This window comes from Sinocyclocheilus grahami, unplaced genomic scaffold (assembly GCF_001515645.1).
Source record: "Sinocyclocheilus grahami isolate Dianchi unplaced genomic scaffold, SAMN03320097.WGS_v1.1 scaffold791.1, whole genome shotgun sequence".
In the NCBI taxonomy this organism is placed as follows: domain Eukaryota; kingdom Metazoa; phylum Chordata; class Actinopteri; order Cypriniformes; family Cyprinidae; genus Sinocyclocheilus; species Sinocyclocheilus grahami.
In genome coordinates, this window is record NW_015505970.1 from 1,199,049 (window position 1) to 1,220,981 (window position 21,933).

At 37.3% G+C, this 21,933-nt stretch overlaps 1 protein-coding gene across 1 annotated transcript in view; it reads left to right on the plus strand.

The window, feature by feature from the left end:
• The first annotated feature begins 6 nt into the window (after positions 1–6).
• Positions 7–21,933, plus strand: part of LOC107561762 (collagen alpha-6(VI) chain-like) — a 35,062-nt gene continuing 13,135 nt past the window's right edge. Inside the window, exons 1-14 of the mRNA XM_016246237.1 lie at positions 7–47; positions 240–803; positions 1,275–1,835; positions 8,774–9,361; positions 12,604–12,944; positions 13,486–13,564; positions 14,506–14,642; positions 15,353–15,377; positions 15,561–15,901; positions 16,443–16,521; positions 17,463–17,599; positions 18,302–18,394; positions 19,987–20,040; positions 21,206–21,277. Coding sequence (XP_016101723.1) covers positions 317–803; positions 1,275–1,835; positions 8,774–9,361; positions 12,604–12,944; positions 13,486–13,564; positions 14,506–14,642; positions 15,353–15,377; positions 15,561–15,901; positions 16,443–16,521; positions 17,463–17,599; positions 18,302–18,394; positions 19,987–20,040; positions 21,206–21,277 — 2,994 coding nt within the window. The 5' untranslated portion in view covers positions 7–47; positions 240–316. The remainder of the gene's footprint in view (positions 48–239; positions 804–1,274; positions 1,836–8,773; positions 9,362–12,603; positions 12,945–13,485; positions 13,565–14,505; positions 14,643–15,352; positions 15,378–15,560; positions 15,902–16,442; positions 16,522–17,462; positions 17,600–18,301; positions 18,395–19,986; positions 20,041–21,205; positions 21,278–21,933) is intronic.

Sequence of the window (21,933 nt, forward strand, 5' to 3'; positions counted from 1 at the left end):
TGATATCCTTGATGAAATCAAGAAAGACATCATTACAGAAATATGCGGTGAGAAATTCAATTAAGGGCATATGTTTATACTGTATGTTTGCACTGTTACCTGATTTGCACAATTTTTAATTCAATGGGTGATAAAATACAGTACATGCAGATAATTTTTTTTCTCTTGGCCTAAATATAATTTGGGTCAAGATTATTTTCACAGAAGGAGTGATCACTTTATGAATTTCTTATTTTTAGGTTGTGAAGGTCTTTTTGCAGATGTTGTCTTCCTGCTTGATGGATCCGGAAGCATTAGTGCTAAGGACTTTGAAAATATGAAGGACATAATGAAGCTTGTGATAGATAAGTTTGAAATTGGACTAGACAAGGAGCATGTTGCGGTTGTTCAGTACGGCACCGACCCAAAGGAGGAGTTTTCCTTAAATACATTTAATGATAAAGCTGTATTATTACAGGAAATTAGAAATATTAAACAGATGAATGGAAAAGCGAACACTGGAAAAGCACTTAAAGAAGTATTACAATCTTTCGACATTTCTAAAGGAGGACGCTGCAGTGCTTTAAAGTTCTTGATAGTTCTTACAGATGGAGAGAGTAGCGATGATGTAGCTGAGCCTGCTAAAATGTTGAGAGACAATTTCATCAACATTAATGCCATTGGTATGAGACATGCAGACAAATCTCAGATTCTTGCCATTGCTGGATCCCGTGATGGATCCCATGATGGAGCATTCTTTGAAGACAGATTTACTTCCCCAAAAGACTTAAGCAATGCCATCATTCCCAAGATCTGCAACACAGGTACATAAACCAAATCTGAGATTTTTAGGAGAGATCACATCATGTCAGTAACTTCAGTCAGTTGATGTTAAACCCCTTGAAAAAAATATTTTAGTCAATGTCTGTTATCTTTGAGGGCATCTACATGCAAGTGTACTCCTAAAAGTGCAAACATTTATAATAGTCTTCCTTCTCCATGAAAATGGACCAAAAGTACTGATGACATCTTACACTCAAAATCTGTTCCATTTCCAAAGTCCCCTGAGACTATCTGAATCTGACCAGCTGTAGCATGTAGATTTGTATGGCTCATGTCTGTTTTGCCTAAAGAGAAGGATTGCACATTTGTAATGTGTACATCCACTAAAAGCTTGTAATTTTTCATGCGTATTATAGTAAAAACCACTTCAAATATTAGCAAAAGTGTGTTTGTCTCCTGCTAAAGTGACTTTTCCAAATGACTTCTAACATAAACTTCATATATCTTTCCAGCATGCAAGACACAATTGATTGACATAATCTTCCTTGTTGATGCTGGAAGTTCCAATAAAGATGGCTTTCAAGAAATGATAAACTTAATGAAATATGTGGTGAGCAAATCTGTGGTTGGAGAAAAACGGGTACGATTTGGCGGCATCACCTACTCTGACAACCCTCGTTTGGAGTTCACACTAAAACAGTACGACCGTCAAATTGATATTCTGAGGGTTATCTCAAACCTCAAAGCTTCAGGAGGAAGCAGAAACACGGTCCAAGCCCTGAACTATGCACTCTCCTACTTTGGTGAAACACATGGTGGACGACCGGCAGAGAATGTTCCCCAAGTGCTATTTCTGATTACAGACGGCCCGGTTAATGACTTAAGTGGTCTGGCAACATGGCTTGAATCCCTGGCAAAGTCAAATGTCATCTTTTTTGCTATTGGTACTGAAGATGCAGATGTAGAACAGCTAAAGGAGATGGTGGGATATGAAGGAACAGCGCACTATGCAAAGACCTACCAGGATCTGTGTGGACTACAAAAACAGGTCTCCCAAGAGCTCTGCAAACCAAGTAAATCTTATTCTTATCACCATACACTAAATACTCTTGTACATAATCCTCGAGCGCTCACAGAAGAGATCAGCATGTTCAGCAGGTTGCTGTTGTTATCACTGATGGGAAATCAACAGATGAGGTGGCCAGGGCTGCGACAGCATTGCGGCGATCTGGCGTCACTATATTTGCATTTGGTATCAAAGACACTGAGGAAGATGACTTGAGAGACATTGCATCCTATCCATATAAAAAGTTTGTATTCAACCTACTCTGACAACCCTCGTTTGGAGTTCACACTAAAACAGTACGACCGTCAAATTGATATTCTGAGGGTTATCTCAAACCTCAAAGCTTCAGGAGGAAGCAGAAACACGGTCCAAGCCCTGAACTATGCACTCTCCTACTTTGGTGAAACACATGGTGGACGACCGGCAGAGAATGTTCCCCAAGTGCTATTTCTGATTACAGACGGCCCGGTTAATGACTTAAGTGGTCTGGCAACATGGCTTGAATCCCTGGCAAAGTCAAATGTCATCTTTTTTGCTATTGGTACTGAAGATGCAGATGTAGAACAGCTAAAGGAGATGGTGGGATATGAAGGAACAGCGCACTATGCAAAGACCTACCAGGATCTGTGTGGACTACAAAAACAGGTCTCCCAAGAGCTCTGCAAACCAAGTAAATCTTATTCTTATCACCATACACTAAATACTCTTGTACATAATCCTCGAGCGCTCACAAGCCCTGCTCGAGGGTTAATAACAGTCTTGCAGTGTCCATACCTGGCCGATGTTCACATGAAAAGCTGCTGGATCCTTGTGGGGCCGAGTATTCTGTTACGGAGCCGATGAGACGTGAGACATGCAGATCCATGTGCAAGCTTTATTAATCAGAGAGGTCAGAAACACAGGCAGGGTCGAACAAGGGCAAACAGGTATATGGCGGGCAAGACACAAGAATAATCCTAGGGCTAGCGAAGGTCATCGAACGGCGAACAGAATCAAAAGGGACAAGACTAAAGGGATAAATCCAGGAAAACAGGCGAAGATCAAAAACCAAGAAAACAGGCCAGGCCAGGCCAGGCCAGGCCAGGCCAGGCCAGGCCAGGCCAGGCCAGGCCAGGCCAGGCCAGGCCAGGCCAGGCCAGGCCAGGCCAGGCCAGGCCAGGCCAGGCCAGGCCAGGCCAGGCCAGGCCAGGCCAGGCCAGGCCAGGCCAGGCCAGGCCAGGCCAGGCCAGGCCAGGCCAGGCCAGGCCAGGCCAGGCCAGGCCAGGCCAGGCCAGGCCAGGCCAGGCTAGGCTAGGCAGCTGACGAGGGCTCTGTAGTGTAGCTATCAAACTGATAAGTGCTAAACAATACTCAGCAGTGGAATGGGATCAGAGTGAGAGTTAAATAGGGGATGTGTGAGTGATAACAGCTGTGTGCAATCAGTGCTGTGCAATCAACAGTGTGTGTGTCGTTAGTGTAGTGGATGATGGGATATGTAGTCCGGGGTGATATGCAACAGTGTGTAGTGCAAGAGTCAATGAAATGGGAAGGGTGACCTCTGATGGCTAGCAGACGGAAGTTCATGGACCGGATACGAGACACTGAGTCTGCCCTTCTGCAAAGTCTTTGATAATTTTAAGTTCTTCTTCAGTAATGTTTTCTTTCCACTTATTCAACAGCTGAGTTATTACTTGTATTGACTTCAGACTCAACTTTTCCGCCATTGCTTTAGTGTTAGAAAGTTCAGGTCCAATTATATGAATTTGCCTCCCAAGAGTAGTGACATGAGACTTGATAAGTAAGTCTGTCAAAACAGGGAAATAGTTTTTGTTCGACACATCCAAACGTGAACCAAAAATCAGTGCTTCTTGTAAAGTCGAATACAAAGAGTCAGTATTTTCATATCTCAAGACTTAAAAAAGTGACCACACTTTAAATAAATTACAATAATAAATAGGTAACTTGGATACAGACATCTTCTTAGGGTTCATCCAAAACAAAGACTTGTCCAAGCCCAAACCTTCCATTTTTTTTAAATAATAGAAGCAGCCAAACTCCAATTTTCAGTATCAATGAACCTTTGTACACATTTTATCCTAAAAGCTGCCGCTCTACTCTGCAAATGAGTCAGACCTTGTCCCCCTTCATCTTTAGACAAAAATAAATCCCTTTGTGGAACCCAATGTAAGTTATCCCAAAAGAAATTAACTAAAATAGACTTTTATTAAACTTTTTTTTAATAAAAGTGGTGGTGGATCAATACAAGTTAACCAATGCAAAAGAGTAGAGGCTGCCAAATTGTTGATAATTAAAACCCGTCCTCTATAAGACATATTGGAAAGTAAAAACTTCCATTTATTCAAACGACCCACTATTTTTTCTTCTACTCCTTCAAAAAATTTTTCACACTCATATCATCTCCCAGATATATACCCAGGTATTTAAAATTTGAAACCCATCTTTGCTCCATTATAACCCCACAGGGAGAGCAGGCAGGTTGTCCATTTGGCCATTTACCAAATAAGATAGCCTCACTTTTTTTCCAATTTACTCTAGCCGAAGATACAGTCATAAAATCACATACAATTTCTGTCATTTTATTCACATCCCTTTGTTCTTTAATGAAAATGACAATATCATCAGCATAAGCTGATAATTTAAAAACATTTTCACAATAGGGAATGTTTACACCCTTTAATTCTTCTCTAAACTTTCTCAACAGAGGTTCAATCGCCAAACTATATAACATACCAGACAGAGCACACCCTTGTCTAATACCTCTAAAAACTCTAAAGGGGGCACATAAGTTACCATTTACCTTCAGCAAACTTTCAACATCACAATATAAGACTATTAACTTATTAATAAAAACTTTATTGAAACCAAAAGCTTTTAGAACATCCCATAAATAACTATGTTCCACTCTTTCAAACGCTTTTTCTTGTTCTATTGATATTAAACCAAAATTAACGTCCAAGAGCTTACCAATATCAAGAAAGTCTCTAAGAAACAAAATATTATCAAAAATGTGCCTACCTGGAACACAATAAGTCTGATCAGAGTGAATGATTTCTACTAAAACCTTACTTAATCTATTTGCTAACGCTTTAGATAGAATTTTATAATCACTGCATAGCAAAGAGACAGGCCTCCAATTTTTTATGTCACTCAGGTCTCCTTTCTTAAAAGTTCAGATTCCAAAATTCCTAAATTCCAAATCAGTTAATAAACTATTATTAAAATGCCACAATGCACTCTTAGGTTTTATGGATCCCAAAGTTAAAAAACACTGCACTAAACTATGGTCTGAAAAACTGACTGGAATAATAGAACAATTTGAAAATATTGAAAATATTAAGTTGCTGACTAAAACCATAAAATCTGTCCAACCTTGCTAAAGACAACATATGAAGCCAAGTAAACTGCCTCTGTGTCTTATGAAAATTTCTCCACGTGTCTGTTAAATCATGCATTTCTATTAATTTAATAAGTATTCTTCAAGAAGCCATATGGGGCTCAACATGATTCCTATCAGAGGCATTTTCCATACAGTTAAAGTCCCCTCCTATTAAAAACAAATCTTCAGTGTTACAATCACTTATTGCTTTACATAATATATATATAAAAAACATTCTTTCAACTGCATTGGTGGGAGCATAGATACATAAAAACAACAACCGAGACCTGCCTTTTCAACCGAGACCGACGAAACATTGTGCTTGGATTTTTCTTTTTTTCTCGGGCAAGCCCTCACAAGGTGTCCTATTTCACCACAACTAAGGCATCTCATGTTATTAGTAGTGGCATAGATCCCATAATTGAATTCATCGTGCTTAAAGTTAAACGTTAAGTCCAACTCTTCTCTGTTATCCTTTAACATCATAAACACGAAGCGTCTAAACAACACTACATGTTTTAGTAATGGCGATTTACAACCAATTTGAATAATTTTTATTGGGGAGACCAATTTACTGTATCGCTCTAACATTTGTGCAAGCACCTCATTTTTAATGAAAGGCGGTATGTTTGAAAGGATAACCTTCTTTGACGGCATAGACAATGGTAGCACTGGAACAAACACATTGTCAATTACGACTCCACTTTCAACCAGGACGATCGCCAACTCAACAGTTTTCATAAAAACAACAACCGCGTTGTTCATTCTCGAAGCTGACACAACATTCTCACAGCCAACCACCTCTGCCACCACTAGACTACAGTCCTCAACACTAGCCTTCGAGTCTATTTTCACAGCATGATGCCGTGTGAGGAAATCTAAACTCCTCACACCTGAAGTCATTCTGCCAGTAATAAATACTGGCAGATAGACAACCTTCAGAGACACGACACTACAAAAAAAACCTTAATACAAGTGAAAAAAACCCCAAAAAAGATAGAAAAAAGAAAGAACTTTGTTTGGCACAGTGGCCACACAAAAGAAAATTCACGCACTCACCACGCTCCGTACCACTCACACGCTCAACAAACGCTCACGCATGCACAGAGAGAGAGAGAGAGTATGGTAAAACAGGAAAAATTACACCTGTAATTTCAAAGTGAAGGCTTATAATAGACCCTACTCTTAAAGCGCTCTTTTATTTCCTTCTTGGACAACCAACCAATCACATGCTGCATCCCAATTCGCCTACTTATACTATGCCCTAAAAGTATGTACTCTTTTTGTGAAGAAAAAGTACACACTTTTGAGTATGTATAAGAATAGTAGGCAAGCTTTGGGATCTGCTAGTCGCGGGTCTATCATGCCGAGAACTCACTTCATGTGTTTGCATAATGATGCATTTAAAAGTTAATGACTAAATGTATCATTATAAAAGTTCACTGTGTTGCTGCAGATGAAATATAACGTGGATAACATTAAATTTATATATTTTTTAATTAGTTAGACATTAGACATTGATTATTTATCACTCAAATCCGTTTATCCATTAATCCGTTTGTAGTTTTTTAACACTTTTTTAATGCATGTTTGTAGTTCTATCTGTGTGCATCGATCTGCACTTTCTAATTCTAACCGGAAGTAGTAGACCATCCGGGAATCTTTGGCATACTTTTTTAAACATACTATGATTTGGGACATACTAATTCTATTTTTGAATACTATTTAGAATGGATAGTATGCGAATTGGCCTTGTCCAAATACCCATACTTGCGGTCTTGGCCACTTGAGAGCGCGTGTGCGCGACAGGAAGTAAGTGTGCAAGGCTGTCCCATGTCTTCAAAATGCCAAAGTGCAGTGCCCTTAATGGATACTAAATCCACACTATCTCAAATACCGCTCCAGAGTGCTATTCAAGGCTAAGTGTATCGCATCATGTTCTGGAAATAAATCGTGAGACTTTTTGCCGAGATCTCGCGAGAGGTCACGGAAACCTTTCCAGTGTAAGTTAAATATTAATATAATAATTAGATATTTCAAATAATTTGGTAGAAAAACAGTGTTTTTACATTTTATTGGTGCAAAGATGAGTTGTGGTGATATTTATTTTGTACAACATTTGCAATTGCTTTTTATCATTTAATTAGAAGCACCACAAATTAAAATGATGTCATGTTATAGGGACTACTGAACAGACATTTAGAAGTTGATTTTAAATGCAAAATATTTCAAATAAAAAATTAAAATAAAGCTGTGTAAACACTTGCATTTTTACAACACTATAAGTGTGTCCCATCGGGTAATGAAAAGTTTGACACACACTTGTGGTCTTCATGCTCACTTGAAGACTTCGGCCAAATACAGGAAATACGTCATTTAAGTAATCAAGTGGTCAAGTGCAAAGACTGCAAGTGTGGGTATTTGGACAAAGGCTGTGTCATAGCTAGCAACGGGGTCAGCCCCGCCTCCTCACTAAGATAAAAGTTTTTTGTCTATTCCTTGCTCAGAGTTGCTCTCAGATTGGTCCTGAATCACTTTTAAGCTAAGACTCCTAGTTAGAAATTTTTTAAGCTAAATTAGGAGCTCTCTGAGAGGATTCTTAGAATCTTTAAGAATACGGGCCCTGGCTTTCAGGGAAAACTGCACTCTCTTGGTCGTGTCATGTTATAAATATAAAAAAAACGAAATTTTTACCGCAGTATGTTTCTTCTCTTCTGTGTGCAGTTGTGTTCAGTTGTTTTGATTTCTCCATGAGATTGTCTCACACACAGGCTGCATGAACCTCATCTGGTGCAACCTTGTTACCTTCAATACATTAGCCATTTATGCTGCGGCGCCCGGGGAGCAGTTGGGGGTTCGGTGAATAGCTGGAAATTATACATTATCAATGTATAATGTATCAATGTAAGGGGTTCGGACCTTTGGGTTATGAGTCCGACTCAATGATACATTATCAATGATACATTATCAATCACCGTTTACACCAAATGTAATAAAATTAGAATCACTCTCGCCAAAATTTCAGTGCTTCCCTAATTAGATGTATTAATTAGGTTAATTGTCCGGTCAGGCATGTAAAATTCTCTTTCACATGCCCCTTCAAAAAAATCCACTTGTCTCAGACAAGCATTAATGTCAAGCTCTGTTAATGTATATAAAATTCAACCCATCAAAGTGGGAGTGACCATGCTACCCGCCACTGCTGAAATCCACCCGCATTTGACAAGTTAATATTAGAATATTAGAAAACATCTGAATTTTTGTCATAAATAAAAAATAATTTTACTTCCTGCCCTTTTTAAAGACAGGCCTGCCTGTTTGCACACAGATCATCAAAGTTATTCTCTTGCACAGCCCTAGTCTACGTGACCCTTCGGGATCAGGGGAACCACTGTCTTAGACCACCTACTGAACTATCGGTACAAATGTGTGATCTGAAGTGACCAAGTGTAAATAGCCCCTAAATAATGAGAAACTTGTGGCCTGCTAATCTACAGTTTCAATATTGCTTTACAGAACTGTCCATTAATGTAGTCCTAATGTTTTTGTTTGTTTGTTTCTCTTTCTAGTTTGTGAGAAGACGCTCTCAGACCTTGTTTTTTTAATTGATGGATCAGATTCTATTCAAAGTACAAGTTGGAATATTCTCAAAAAAACCATGATTGCCATTGTGAGAGAGCTGGATATTGCTCAAGACAAATGGCGAGTGGGTGTTGCCCAGTTCAGCGATATATTCCAGCGTCACTTTTACCTGAACACATACACTAGTTTTGCAGACATGAAGAAAGAAATACAAAATATTACTCAACGAAACCAGGGCACAAGTACTTGGGACGCCCTGAAAAATATTAGATACTTCTTCACAAAAGGTAATGGATCCAGAATAGAGGAAAGAGTCGCTCAGAATCTCCTGCTGATCACAGATGGACATGCTAAAGATACGGAAGATTTGAATGCAGTAGAGTATCTCAGAGACAAAAGCATATCAATAACTGCCATTGGGATAGGCAAAGACATAAATAAAACTGAGCTGCAGAAAATAGCTGGAAATAATCGGCTCTTTATTGAATCGTTTGATGACCTTGAACTGATGACAACCAAAAGGAAAGTGTTAAATTTACTCTGTACAGACTCAAGTCAGGATGATCCTACACAAGGTAAGTGACTAGTTTTTTATAGTATTCATAATTCATAATTATTTTAAATACCAAATATTCGACATCTAAGCTCGGTTCCTAAACCTGATGATCTGTCACCTGCCTCCAAATGACTATTTATTATGGCCATTATTTTATGACCTGCTGCTTGATGAGGAAGCTCAACAGGTTTTGGAACAGAGCAATAGTTAATAGGAAGATGGAAAGTAAATTTGATGAGAAATAATGTAATTTAAATTTCATTTAATTTTTAAATGAAAGTAACATGTTTTGACAAAACATATAACTTTCAGAACTCAAAGACCCAAGTTCAGTAAGATTTGTTCTAAACTTCCACAAATTTCTGACCTCATTGAACATGTGAATATTACCAAATCTTCTATCTTGTCTTTGATTTTCACTAGGGATGTAGATGTTAACTGATTAACTGATTTTAACAATTTCTTTGACTAAATCTATCATTTAATTTACGCTTTTTATTTCAGCATATGTCTTTTGCTTGATATCTTTAGAAAGGTTCTTCCAATTACTGTTGTTTTAAAAACAATTATTCAAAAAGCAGTTATCTGGAGAGGTCTGATGCACACTAGTCGATTAAAATCAATCAATCAAAATGTACATCCACAATTTTCAAAAGATTAAACATTATATATGATAAAAACATTAATATCCATTAGATGAATCCTTTGTTTTAATCACCTGTAGATAGTAGAAAATTGTTAAAGGGGTTCTATTATGCTCTTTTACAAAGTCTTGATCTTGGTTTGGGGGTGTACTAGAACAGGCTCAGTGTGTGTTGATTGGCAGCACTCGGCGCCTGGTCGGGAAATGTCACGCCCCGTACCACAGCCGCCTGCGAGCTTCAGTGTAAATATTGTGTCCAAATCAAATCAATTTGAGCACGATTTAAACCCGGATGATTGTAACGACTCTAAGTTCGTCTGCCTTGGGAAAACTAGCGTGTCTCCGACATAGTGATAACACTCGTTGCCTTCTCTAGTGCAGCTCAACCAGGTCTCGTCCCATTCGTCGATATTTGTGATATCACAAATCCCGGAAAATTTGCATTGTAGTCCAAACGAGTCGTTCATTGTAGTTTTTGAAAAGTGATATCTGTTAAATAAAATATCTCCTTTTGAATTGGACTTTGAGCTTTGTAACTTTGCAGATCTTTTTTATGCTCAAACAGCAACATTACAGACTAACTAAAGTTGAAAAAGTGAAAAAGCATAATAACACCACTTTAAGCGATTTTGGGAATCCCTTACTTCTTAAAAAAATAATCTAACCTGGTAATATAGGAGGAGTGTACATATGCATGCATTTACATTAATGATAATGATAATGATGTATATGGAAGGATATTCCGGACTATTTTCAAAAGGGATGGCAAATTGTATTTTCAATTGCGTTTTCCATATGTGGGCACATTAATTGTGACATAATCCAAATGCAGATCTTGAATTACCGTTTGCGTTTTCGCGAACACACAGTGACTACCAAATTTCAAATGGAAAAGCAAAGTCTGTTTGCAAAAGTATTTCCCATGTCTTACGAGTTATGAACCTGTCATATTTAAATAGCGATATTATTTACCACGTCTGCTTTTTCACTCTCTCTGTGTCGTGCATGTAACCTGCCAAAACTCAAATGGAATTGCAATTCCTTTTGCATTTGAATTCCTGATGCCTTACACGGAGACCTGTCAATCAGACCTGTCAGGGCTTGGACTATACTATGGACCGTGTTTGTATTGGGAAGTGACATCACTCACAGACGAATGTGTCGAATGCTTTGAACAATGGCAGCTGCAAATCTGATAGATGCATGTGAACAAATAGACAATGCAACACGGGTCTCCTTATATTCTTGGCACCTTATACAAAAAACAATTACGTTGTTTTTACCCAAAATGCAGCGACTATCCCCTGCTATGGGGAGCCACAACGGTAATCACAATAGGTCAATATTCACCATTAACACTTTTCACTCTGATTGATGCACATGAGCAAACATGCAGTGCAATGGTTGCGACCTGCCTCTCCTTCTACTCTTATTAGCCTGCCTATTTGCCACCTTACCATATATATTTTTTCCTCCCTTTCAATCCAAAATGGAGCATGTGTCCAGTGGCACCTAAGCGTCACGCCAGCCTGTTACTGTTTGCACTCCAATTGATGCATGTAAGCAAACAGACAGTGCAAATCTACACTTATTTACCTATTTGCCAACTTACCTTATATTTTTTCCTCTCTTTTAATCCATTATGGAGCGCATGCCCAGTGGCACCTAAGCATCTCGCCTGCCTCAACATCTCTCACTGTCAAACTGGAAACTGATTGATGCACATGATTTTAAATAATAACTCACTTTGGCTGTGGCATGTTCTGTGACAGCTGCGCCTAGATCTGACTGGTGAAGTGTCATCTGGGGCAGGCAGAGTAAAAATAGCAGCCTTTTCTGTATGGTCACATGCATGAATTGGAGTGTAAACAGTGAGAGATCTTGAGACAGGTGAAAAGCGTTTGGTTAATGGTGAATATTGACCTATTGTGCGTACCGTTGTGGCTCCCGCTGTTAGCAGGGGATAGTTGCTGCATTTGGGATAAAAACTACAGAATAATTTTTTGTTTAAGGTGCCAAGAATATAAGGAGACCCAGGTTGTACTGTCTGTTCTTTCACATGCATCTATCGGATTGGCAGCTGCCTTTAGAGTTCCATTGTTCAAAGCATTCGGCACAATTGTCTGTGAGTGACGTCACTTCGCAATACAAACACGGCCCATAATATAGTCCCACCCTTGACACTGATTGACAGGTCTCCGTGTAAGGCATCGGAAATTCAAATGAAAAAGCAATTGTGATTTTGTTTGAGTTTTGGCAGGTTACATGCACGACACAGAGAGAGTGAAAAAGCAGACGTGTTAATTATTATTGCTATTTAAATAGCATCGACAGGCTCATAACTCGTAAGACCTGGGGAAATACAGTTGCAAACGGACTTTGCTTTTCCATTTGAAATTTGGCAGTCACTGTCTGCTCGCGAAAGCGCAAACGGTAATGCAAGATTTGCAATTGCGTTTGGATTATGTCACAATTAATGCATCCACATTTGGAAAATGCAATTGAAAATACAATTTGCAATTCTTTTTGAAAATAATCCGGAATATCCTTCCATAGATGTATAATATTTTGTCTATACCCTTTCTTGAAGATTGTGACCCATTGTTTTGTTCGAACAGACTGTGATATTGACATTGCCTTTGGGTTTGACGTGTCCAGACGGACAAGCACACAAACTCTGTTCAGACCTCAGGTGGAACCGTTGGTTTCTGCAGCCATCCACCGTATCTCCATGATGGGTGATCTGTGCTGCATCATGAAGGACAAGATTACAACTAGATTTGGTTATAGGCTTGTGTCTGGGCGGGATGGGAGTGTTCTTGATGATTTTGGCTTTGAGAAGTACAACGAGGATGTGGTCAAGAAGTTGATGTTATTGAGACCTACAACCCTGGCCTTCAACGGGGTTCTGTTAGATTCCTTCAAAGAAATGTTAGCCTCCTCCAAAGCCAAGGCAAAGGTGGGAGTGTTTTCGAGATATAAAACTGACCATCAAAATGTCAACTATATATTCTATTCTTTGTTAATATTCCCTTAATTAAGCAAGAGCACCTCTGCTGATATTATTTTCAAATTATTTTATTTTTGTGATGTTTTACTGAGATACTTTCATAAGAAATTTTGAACAATTTTTTTTACGAACAAAGAAACACTATGCACTTGGCGTTTGGCATGATATTTTTACCCAAAATTATGCTTTAAGATGAAATTGCATCAGCAAGAGCACTACTGGAAAAATTATGAATTTTAAAAATGCTAATTTCCTATTATGCAGCAGGATCTACAACAGGCTGTAAATGACAATAGATGGAAGAGGCCAGCCATACATGGTTGGGAAATCAGATTCAGCTCTGTGGTGTACTTTTTCTTTTTTTTCCTTTGGTCACTTAGATTCATATCGGGCACCTAGATGGCATTTAATATTTATTGCTATTTAGTTTATGGTAGTCTGAAAACAGTGTTTACAATTCCCTGACATTTAATCATATGTTTGTGTTTAGGTTTTGATAATCTTCACAGATGGGTTGGATGATGACATTCAGCGTTTAATGGCGAGTTCAGAGAGACTTAAGCAAAGTGGTAAGTGATGTCTTTGGCTACGTCCACATTAATCTGGATTTATCCCTCCACTTGCTGGCGCATCCAAGTCACGCTTAAAATCACTATTCCATATATTCAGATGCACAGTTGATGTGTTTTGCCGCAGAACAGCAATTGTGTGTAAATTTCTGTCATATTTGCAGGAATGTAATATTAATAGTAATGTGATATTAAGTGCAATGTAACATTATCTTTAACAACACTATGATATAGTGTATGATATAGATATCTATATGTACAATATCACAGGCTTAACATGCATCATTGTTTTCAGATACTTACGTTTTCAAAGTCAATTGTAGTGTGTAGCGTTCTCTGTAGATTTCAATTTCTGTAGTCTAATCTAATTGTCATACCACTCGAATGTCATTGAAATAAATTGTTCTTTTAACCTCAAAAAGCAATTTAATGTTCCTTAGAACTCATTCTCTTTGAAATACAAATATTTTGTAAGTACAGTGTAATCCCACGTATCTGTAATCTGAATAGTCTGTAAGAATGCTGTAAGCATCTACACACGCAATATAGCCTACTGGCTGGGACTGCTTAATTATGTATACAGACGTGACGTAATGATGCAAAGATGAATGACCCGGAACCATTCAAATTAGAAAACATTATTACAAGCTTACCATTGTTAATCGGGCTCAGGTTAGAAGATTGAACACTGATTGGTTATGTACTTGCTCAATGTTTGATTTTGGATAATTTTTAACCAAAAAAGTTATGGAAAGCAGCTTTAATTAGCAATCCTGTATAAGTAGCCCCCATGAATGCCTGTGCCATGCTTTCCCTGCCTTTTTTGTGGGTCTTTTCTTCCACAAAAATTTTAAGGCAAAGACTGTGACCCTGAACCATTTTTTTTTCTGCAGTCACTCTGTACTAAACCCATGTGTGCTCATTTCTGATGTGTAAATTAGGGGTCAGTGCACTGCTGATTGTGTCTTTGGAGGGCATAATGGACGTTCACCAGCTGGAATTTGGCAGAGGTTCCGGCTACATGCAGCCACTGGCCATCAACATGCTAAATTTAGGCAACGCTCTTATGAAACAGATTGTAAGTATCAAAACAATGCTTAAAGGCGCTGTTCACTCAAAGTAAAGTAGCATTTTGCAGTTCTAGCCAGGCTTTCCTGTTTTCTTTTTCTTTTTATACATCATATGCACAAATTGCATCAATTACTCAACAGCAGCTCTTCTGAAAGAAATTTTGTATTGAAACAAAAATTGTATTTTGTGTATTTTAAATGAAGGCTTTTCATAGCTACTTCCCTTGAACTTGTTTAGATAAAATAGTGTTGTCAGCTTTATTAATTTTTTTATTTTTTTTTCTTCTCATTAAATAAATGAGCTCTTCTACTATTTTGAATTCATTCTGCTCTGTGGCCTTTCTTTTTTTCTTGTGGTCTTCATGAGCCACATTTTACATTGCACACAAAATTGTCTATTGTACAATCATCAAATATTGATGTTTATTAACATCTTTGATTTCCAGATGCTCTTGGTAGACTATTAATCACCACACAAAACACATTGTGGGCAACACAAACCATTGCAACTGGACAAATATTTAAAGTAGTCTGGATTGTAACTTTTGTATATGTGTTTATAGTTTTCAGGGTTATCACCTGTAATTTTTCAAGCTACTACCAAGTGACGGATACAGTTGTAGTAAAGTAACCTAAAATTCGATTGGATACATGGCTTGTGACTTCAACAACAAAATACAAACAGTTTCACTCATTGTGCGCCTTGCTCTCCCCTCAGGAAACAGTAGCGCTGAGGATATGCTGCAAGTTAATTAGGAAACTGTTCTGTGATTTTGGGAATCTGTTGTTAAAACTTTCTCTAACATGGTAATATACTGTAGACTGTACAAATATAGTATGTATGCATATTTATTAATGATAAGCATGTATAATATTTTGTCTGTAATCTTTCTTGAAGATTGTGACCCATTGTTTTGTTCGAACAGACTGTGATATTGACATTGCCTTTGGGTTTGACGTGTCCAGACGGACAAGCACACAAACTCTGTTCAGACCTCAGGTGGAACCGTTGGTTTCTGCAGCCATCCACCGTATCTCCATGATGGGTGATCTGTGCTGCATCATGAAGGACAAGATTACAACTAGATTTGGTTATAGGCTTGTGTCTGGGCGGGATGGGAGTGTTCTTGATGATTTTGGCTTTGAGAAGTACAACGAGGATGTGGTCAAGAAGTTGATGTTATTGAGACCTACAACCCTGGCCTTCAACGGGGTTCTGTTAGATTCCTTCAAAGAAATGTTAGCCTCCTCCAAAGCCAAGGCAAAGGTGGGAGTGTTTTCGAGATATAAAACTGACCATCAAAATGTCAACTATATATTCTATTCTTTGTTAATATTCCCTTAATTAAGCAAGAGCACCTCTGCTGATATTATTTTCAAATTATTTTATTTTTGTGATGTTTTACTGAGATACTTTCATAAGAAATTTTGAACAATTTTTTTTACGAACAAAGAAACACTATGCACTTGGCGTTTGGCATGATATTTTTACCCAAAATTATGCTTTAAGATGAAATTGCATCAGCAAGAGCACTACTGGAAAAATTATGAATTTTAAAAATGCTAATTTCCTATTATGCAGCAGGATCTACAACAGGCTGTAAATGACAATCGATGGAAGAGACCAGCCATACATGGTTGGGAAATCAGATTCAGCTCTGTGGTGTACTTTTTCTTTTTTTTCCTTTGGTCACTTAGATTCATATCGGGCACCTAGATGGCATTTAATATTTATTGCTATTTAGTTTATGGTAGTCTGAAAACAGTGTTTACAATTCCCTGACATTTAATCATATGTTTGTGTTTAGGTTTTGATAATCTTCACAGATGGGTTGGATGATGACATTCAGCGTTTAATGGCGAGTTCAGAGAGACTTAAGCAAAGTGGTAAGTGATGTCTTTGGCTACGTCCACATTAATCTGGATTTATCCCTCCACTTGCTGGCGCATCCAAGTCACGCTTAAAATCACTATTCCATATATTCAGATGCACAGTTGATGTGTTTTGCCGCAGAACAGCAATTGTGTGTAAATTTCTGTCATATTTGCAGGAATGTAATATTAATAGTAATGTGATATTAAGTGCAATGTAACATTATCTTTAACAACACTATGATATAGTGTATGATATAGATATCTATATGTACAATATCACAGGCTTAACATGCATCATTGTTTTCAGATACTTACGTTTTCAAAGTCAATTGTAGTGTGTAGCGTTCTCTGTAGATTTCAATTTCTGTAGTCTAATCTAATTGTCATACCACTCGAATGTCATTGAAATAAATTGTTCTTTTAACCTCAAAAAGCAATTTAATGTTCCTTAGAACTCATTCTCTTTGAAATACAAATATTTTGTAAGTACAGTGTAATCCCACGTATCTGTAATCTGAATAGTCTGTAAGAATGCTGTAAGCATCTACACACGCAATATAGCCTACTGGCTGGGACTGCTTAATTATGTATACAGACGTGACGTAATGATGCAAAGATGAATGACCCGGAACCATTCAAATTAGAAAACATTATTACAAGCTTACCATTGTTAATCGGGCTCAGGTTAGAAGATTGAACACTGATTGGTTATGTACTTGCTCAATGTTTGATTTTGGATAATTTTTAACCAAAAAAGTTATGGAAAGCAGCTTTAATTAGCAATCCTGTATAAGTAGCCCCCATGAATGCCTGTGCCATGCTTTCCCTGCCTTTTTTGTGGGTCTTTTCTTCCACAAAAATTTTAAGGCAAAGACTGTGACCCTGAACCATTTTTTTTTCTGCAGTCACTCTGTACTAAACCCATGTGTGCTCATTTCTGATGTGTAAACTAGGGGTCAGTGCACTGCTGATTGTGTCTTTGGAGGGCATAATGGACGTTCACCAGCTGGAATTTGGCAGAGGTTCCGGCTACATGCAGCCACTGACCATCAACATGCTAAATTTAGGCAACGCTCTTATGAAACAGATTGTAAGTATCAAAACAATGCTTAAAGGCGCTGTTCACTCAAAGTAAAGTAGCATTTTGCAGTTCTAGCCAGGCTTTCCTGTTTTCTTTTTCTTTTTATACATCATATGCACAAATTGCATCAATTACTCAACAGCAGCTCTTCTGAAAGAAATTTTGTATTGAAACAAAAATTGTATTTTGTGTATTTTAAATGAAGGCTTTTCATAGCTACATCCCTTGAACTTGTTTAGATAAAATAGTGTTGTCAGCTTTATTCATTTTTTTATCTTCTCATTAAATAAATGAGCTCTTCTACTATTTTGAATTAATTCTGCTCTGTGGCCTTTCTTTTTTTCTTGTGGTCTTCATGAGCCACATTTTACATTGCACACAAAATTGTCTATTGTACAATCATCAAATATTGATGTTTATTAACATCTTTGATTTCCAGATGCTCTTGGTAGACTATTAATCACCACACAAAACACATTGTGGGCAACACAAACCATTGCAACTGGACAAATATTTAAAGTAGTCTGGATTGTAACTTTTGTATATGTGTTTATAGTTTTCAGGGTTATCACCTGTAATTTTTCAAGCTACTACCAAGTGACGGATACAGTTGTAGTAAAGTAACCTAAAATTCGATTGGATACATGGCTTGTGACTTCAACAACAAAATACAAACAGTTTCACTCATTGTGCGCCTTGCTCTCCCCTCAGGAAACAGTAGCGCTGAGGATATGCTGCAATGTGCCTTGTTCATGCACCGGTGAAGATGGACCACGAGGACCCCCTGGAAGCTCGGGTGAAAAGGTCAAAGCCCCTCAATTCTGATAATGAAGAAAATAAATGTTGTGGATTTACATATTTTTTCTCGCTTTGTTTCTCTTGGACAGATTTTTTCTCACTGAGCTTGATGCATTTTCTCATTATGTCAATGATAAATACATTGCTGCTTTAGAATGGAACTAAAATGAGGTATCTTAAAAGACAGTGTGCTTTTTGAATGGCCTTCGCATCAGGAACATGGCTATGATGCCTTAAAGAAATTCAGGTTTTATGTGTCAGCATCCCTGTTTTTTTTTTTTTTTTAATTTAGAAAATTTTAAGGCAAAGACTGTGACCCTGAACCATTTTTTTTTCTGCAGTCACTCTGTACTAAACCCATGTGTGCTCATTTCTGATGTGTAAACTAGGGGTCAGTGCACTGCTGATTGTGTCTTTGGAGGGCATAATGGACGTTCACCAGCTGGAATTTGGCAGAGGTTCCGGCTACATGCAGCCACTGACCATCAACATGCTAAATTTAGGCAACGCTCTTATGAAAGAGATTGTAAGTATCAAAACAATGCTTAAAGGCGCTGTTCACTCAAAGTAAAGTAGCATTTTGCAGTTCTAGCCAGGCTTTCCTGTTTTCTTTTTCTTTTTATACATCATATGCACAAATTGCATCAATTACTCAACAGCAGCTCTTCTGAAAGAAATTTTGTATTGAAACAAAAATTGTATTTTGTGTATTTTAAATGAAGGCTTTTCATAGCTACATCCCTTGAACTTGTTTAGATAAAATAGTGTTGTCAGCTTTATTCATTTTTTTATCTTCTCATTAAATAAATGAGCTCTTCTACTATTTTGAATTAATTCTGCTCTGTGGCCTTTCTTTTTTTCTTGTGGTCTTCATGAGCCACATTTTACATTGCACACAAAATTGTCTATTGTACAATCATCAAATATTGATGTTTATTAACATCTTTGATTTCCAGATGCTCTTGGTAGACTATTAATCACCACACAAAACACATTGTGGGCAACACAAACCATTGCAACTGGACAAATATTTAAAGTAGTCTGGATTGTAACTTTTGTATATGTGTTTATAGTTTTCAGGGTTATCACCTGTAATTTTTCAAGCTACTACCAAGTGACGGATACAGTTGTAGTAAAGTAACCTAAAATTCGATTGGATACATGGCTTGTGACTTCAACAACAAAATACAAACAGTTTCACTCATTGTGCGCCTTGCTCTCCCCTCAGGAAACAGTAGCGCTGAGGATATGCTGCAATGTGCCTTGTTCATGCACCGGTGAAGATGGACCACGAGGACCCCCTGGAAGCTCGGGTGAAAAGGTCAAAGCCCCTCAATTCTGATAATGAAGAAAATAAATGTTGTGGATTTACATATTTTTTCTCTCTTGGACAGATTTTTTCTCACTGAGCTTGATGCATTTTCTCATTATGTCAATGATAAATACATTGCTGCTTTAGAATGGAACTAAAATGAGGTATCTTAAAAGACAGTGTGCTTTTTGAATGGCCTTCGCATCAGGAACATGGCTATGATGCCTTAAAGAAATTCAGGTTTTATGTGTCAGCATCCCTGTTTTTTTTTTTTTTTTTAATTTAGGGCTTTGGTGGTCAGAAGGGCCATCCTGGATTTCCAGGAGATGAAGGTAGTATGGTAAGTGAAACTTTCAGCCTACATGTACTGAAGGCAAGACATCACAGATTAATACGGTAAAAAAATGAACTAATAGATATCACCATACTTCCCCAGGTGATTGATTAAATGAAGAATTGCAATTCTTGAATAAGATTTATGAAAAGTCATGTTTAAATATTCAAATGAGATTGTGTGTATCTAACACATTTGCATACATTTCCAGAACAGAAATCTGATCACTGGATTTTCATCTGATTTGAATATTTATTCAAAATTCATTGTTTCATTTTGTTGACATAGAGGCTTTTACAGAGTGGATTTTCTCTTTATCTCTCCATAAATCAGAGGGAAAAAAATCACCATGTTTTTAGGAATAAAATGTTATATAAAATAAGGCAAATTATATATGAACAAACCTTTCTGTAAAAACTGTCAGAATATAGATGGGAAAGTTTGGTGTATGCAAGGGCTACTGAAGTGGAGAAAAACTCATTTTGGGAAAGCGATTTTAAGAATATGTGTTGAAATCTACAGACACAAATAGATAAAGTGCAATAAACATGTAAATAATACACGTTTTAGAGCAACCTGATCTCATGAGAATTCATATGTATTTTATGTAAAATGTGATTCTACAAAACATAAAATAAATAAATAAAATTATTGTGATTGCATTACAGTATTCCTTATACTGAACATATTTTTAAGCAATAGTTATGGTTAGGTTTAGAGGTAGGAATGGGATTAGTGAAGAAATCTCTTTAATGCTATATTAAAATGATCATTTTTATGCATATTTTGGTCCGAGACGTTTTATATCTTTTTATATTCGCTATAAAATGGGTAGGTTTAGGTTTGGGGGTAATAAGGAGGCAAACAAATCGAAATTGCTTTTCGATAAAATTATAAAAATGCATTGATATAAATATCTTAATGATATAAAAGATTTGTAAATATGTAACCTTTTTTTATAGCTGTAAATACATTGTAATTTTACAATTCAAACGTTGTTATACGTCCAAATTGTACATTTCAGCATCAATCAAAACATACAAAAATTTTAATTTTGTGCTTGTAAACTTTACATACTAATACCTACATATAAACAATGAGGCTGTTTAGAGAGGATGTAGGCCGTATATGCTATGGATAAACGGTCTTTCTCCCATCTTGTTTCTGGCAGGGAGAGCGAGGACCACCAGGGCTGAATGGAACTAAGGGACACAGCGGTTGCCCTGGAAACAGAGGAATAAAGGTAATGTAACATATTATTATCATTGGAGATGCATCTCTTGATGTCGTTTTTATCAGTGCAATGTTTGGGGTCCGTTCTTCGTGCCTCGCTTAATACATCTGAGATGATATGACAGATGCCAGATCATTTAATCGTGATAACTGATCTCTGGCTAATTATGTTCTTCAAAAAGTTAGCATATTTGATTCAAATATCTGGATTAAGTTGTCTGAAGTTACTCCGTGTTGACATGCTCATTGGGAAGGTCAGATATATCGATACTCGAAACCATGATCAGCAATGCAGTGATTGGCTGGTGGCGAGACAGCAACGTAATGACATCATGTAATTAAGATCAATGAAACAGCCAAGCAAGCAAAATGACAAAAAAGTTAATAAAATGTCAATTTGTTTGTTAAATGATTCCCAATTATTTTTCACCATTTCTAGTATTTGTATACAGACTTCGCATTTGCATGTCAAAAGTATTGTAATGAGCAATTCATTTACTTTTGAAGTGGATTTATTATACGTGAGCATTAATTAAAGTTTCTTAATCTGACATAACTGACTGTGTTTAAATTAATTGTGCATTATAAAAGCATTTTGAGATTTGAGAAGTGAGTCTGCATCTCCTGCGATGCATTAAAGCCACCCGCATAAAAGCTCACCATTCA